General features: G+C 57.1%; 1 protein-coding gene across 1 annotated transcript in view; it reads left to right on the top strand.

The window, feature by feature from the left end:
- PLEKHN1 (pleckstrin homology domain containing N1) overlaps window positions 1-3,137 on the top strand; it is a 27,307-nt gene that overhangs the window by 6,034 nt on the left and 18,136 nt on the right. Inside the window, exons 3-5 of the mRNA XM_015648032.3 lie at window positions 1,176-1,322; window positions 1,662-1,742; window positions 2,758-2,845. Of these exons, the coding sequence (XP_015503518.1) occupies window positions 1,176-1,322; window positions 1,662-1,742; window positions 2,758-2,845 (316 nt within the window). The remainder of the gene's footprint in view (window positions 1-1,175; window positions 1,323-1,661; window positions 1,743-2,757; window positions 2,846-3,137) is intronic.

The raw sequence follows: 3,137 nt of genomic DNA, 5'->3' as shown, positions 1-3,137 counted from the left end.
TCCATTCCCACTCCATTCCCAGTTCCATTCCCAGTTCCATTCCCAGTTCCATTCCCAGTTCCATTCCCAGTTCCATTCCCAGTTCCATTCCCAGTTCCATTCCCGCTCCATTCCCGGCTCCATTCCCGCTCCATTCCCGCTCCATTCCCAGCTCCATTCCCGCTCCATTCCCGCTCCATTCCCGGCTCCCTGCCGTGTCTGGAGCGGGATGAATGACCCCATGCCAGCGGGGTGAGTCACGGAGGGGCCCCGCAGGATGGAGCTGGGTGTCTGTGCCTCTTCCTCATCCTCATCCATCACGGGCAGCCGCAGCTGTCCCTGGCACAGCAGGGATGCTCCGGGAGCGGGGACGTGCCGGGGGTGTCAGCAGCCCTGCTGAACCGCAGGGAAGCTCCGCGAGCCTTCCCTCGCCCAGCCCTGCCTCGGGAATGAATTCCCGGGGTCTGGAAGTGGCCGGCAAAGCTCAGGTTCCAGGCTCCGCGGGCAGGATCGGTGGATCTTCCCTTCTCCCCAGGACAGCCCCAGCAATCCAAGTGCTCTTCCCAGGAAAAGCGCAGGGAACTTTATCCCCGGGTGTGAGAGGTGAGGGTTGTGGGGCTGTGCTGCACAGAAGGAAGAATTCCCATTGGGAAATCCGGGAAGCCCCCGGCCCTGTGTGCTGCCTCCTCTCCTCAGCCCTGCCTCTCCTGTGCTGCTCCCTGCATTCCTGTAGCTTTTCCAGGCTTTTTGCAGGGACAAAATCTGCCTTGCAGCCGCTTCTGTGGCTGTAAGGCTCTGCCCCAGAACTGTCTGGCACCTGGAAACCAGAGAAACCACGAGCAGGGACCCGAGATGGGAACCCAGCTGGAATCAGAGCACAGGAAACCTTTCCCTCACCCCCGTGAAAGGCACTGGGTGCACTGGGATGGTTTTCTGTGGCACTGGGACACCCTGAAAGTGAAATGTGCCTCTGTTCCCCTCTTTTCCAGCCCAGAACCCGCAGTTTTAGGGCAGGATCTGCTCCTGGCAGTAACTGAGCCCCGGCCCCACGTTGGCAAGGAGACCCAAAAACAAACAGCCCATCCTGGGCACCTGCCCAGGGAGCCTTTCCGAGGAATCCCTGCTGGGAAGATGTTCTGGGAATGTCTCTTCCACCAGCTCTCATCTGTTTTTCCCCTCTCGTATCCTCGGTACAGATTATTCAGAAGCAGGAAAACCAGAAGGAAAACTTGGACCAGAGGTTCCCCAGCCTGTTCAAGAAGGGCCGAAGGAAAACGATTGTCAGGAATTTGGGCAAAATGATTTATTACTCCAAGGTCAAGTTCAAGTTCCAGCACTGCCAGGTAAAGCTGAGACGCCTCTTTGGGGGTGTTTCTCTGCCCAGGGATGGTGTGACCCTGCAGGGCTGGGAAGGGAGGGGTGGTTCTGGGAAATGGGACTCGTGGAGAATTCCCTGGGCACTGCCACGCGGAGCCCACCTGCATTGTCCCTGTGGGCACCTGGGAAGTGCTTCCAGGAGCACAGATGTGGCCCTTGGAGAAGCTTTTCCGTGCAGGGATCAGCCTGGGATGCGGAGGGAGGCTGGGAGGTGTCACCCAAAGGTGTCCTGAGATAACCCCAAAGGTGTCCTGAGATAACCCCAAAGGTGTCCTGAGATAACCCCAAATGTGTCCCTTCTGCAGGAGGTCAACAACTGCTTCCTGGAGCTGTTCCAGTCCTACCTGTACTTCCAGTCCACGGGCCCCAATGGCCTCACCTACCAGGTGGGCATCACCTGGGCATCACCTGGGCACGCTGGGCTCTGGGCACTGCGGCCACGCTGGGGGCACCGGGCAGACAAACTCCAGGGGATGTCCCCAGGTCCTTCCCGGGGCTGCTGAACTCCAAAAGGGGGTTTTGTTCCAAAGCCCAGCCCTGGAGCCACCTTTGTGCTGAGCCCTTGGCAAACCCAAAATTCCCCTGGCCCAGGGGCCAAGGGGGAGTTCTCCAGCTGCAGGATGGGCTTTTCCAGCATTCATTATTCTGTGGGAAAGGGTGGGAAGAGAAACCTGAGCCTCGGGGAGCTCTGCTGGCAAACCACTCATGAATCTTTCAAGCCGATGGTGCTGGGGAGTTACAAATAATGAATGAGCTGTTCTGCACCTCAGCCAAAGAGCCACAGCTGTAAAACAACAGCCCCTGAATGTTCTCTTCCTCCACACCACTGAGGAACTAAAACCGAGCGTGTTTGGGAGATGATTGTAGAATTAGCTCCTCTTAGAAATGATTAATTAGCCTTTAGGGGACTTGAGGTTGATGTAAAACATCAGTAAAACCTCTCCAGTCACCCCCAAGGCAGCCTTCAACTGAAAATTCCCATGTCAGGAGACAAACAACATCCCAAACCCTCCTGACTCCTTTAGAAGCAGCTCCTGAGTTTATTAATTGTGGAGGAATTAACAAGGAATTAATGTGCCCCAAGGCATTAGAGCCATTAGCATCTCCTGTGGAGGTTGTTTAGGGAGCCCAGAAGAGGGAGGACAAAGTTGTCCCCTGTTCCTGGCCTTTGCCAGGGTGGGAATCTGAACATCCAGAGTCTGGGAACTGGACAGCTCAATCTTCCTCCAGGGCCAATCCCATTTTCTGGCTTTCTCCTGTTGAACCACCATTATTTCACCGAGGTTTCTGTAAAAATGGAAAGAAAAAGCCCCAAACCCCATGGAATATAAAGCCATTCCTCAGCGTGGCAGAGGGTTGCTGTGGGACGGAGCCCAAAATGACCCTGCTGTCCTTCCCCAGGGGCTGCTGCCTCTGAAGGAGCTGGAGGTGCGGGAGCTGGGGGCTGGGCAGAGCCCCGGGCAGCTGGAGCACGCTTTCCACATCTCAGGTGGGTGTGAGAGCTTTGGGAGCGGGGCTGGCATGTGGCTGCCCCTGAGGCTGCAGGGGGAGAACTCTGCCTTTCTTCTGGAAACGTCTTTCCCTGCTCCGGGATGCCCAGGGCTGGGGAAGGATGGGCCTGGGGACATCTGGGGACACGTGGGGACAGTTCCCACCTCTGCCGGGTCACTGGGAGCAGGGAATGGAGGAGAATTCCTTCTGCCACCTCTGCTGGGTCACTGGGAGCAGGGAATGGAGAATTCCTTCTGCCACCTCTGCTGGGTCACTGGGAGCAGGGAATG

Source organism: Parus major, chromosome 21 (assembly GCF_001522545.3).
Source record: "Parus major isolate Abel chromosome 21, Parus_major1.1, whole genome shotgun sequence".
In the NCBI taxonomy this organism is placed as follows: Eukaryota; Metazoa; Chordata; class Aves; order Passeriformes; family Paridae; genus Parus; species Parus major.
Note: the sequence above shows the minus strand (reverse complement) of the source record. Positions and strands in the feature narration are given on the sequence as shown.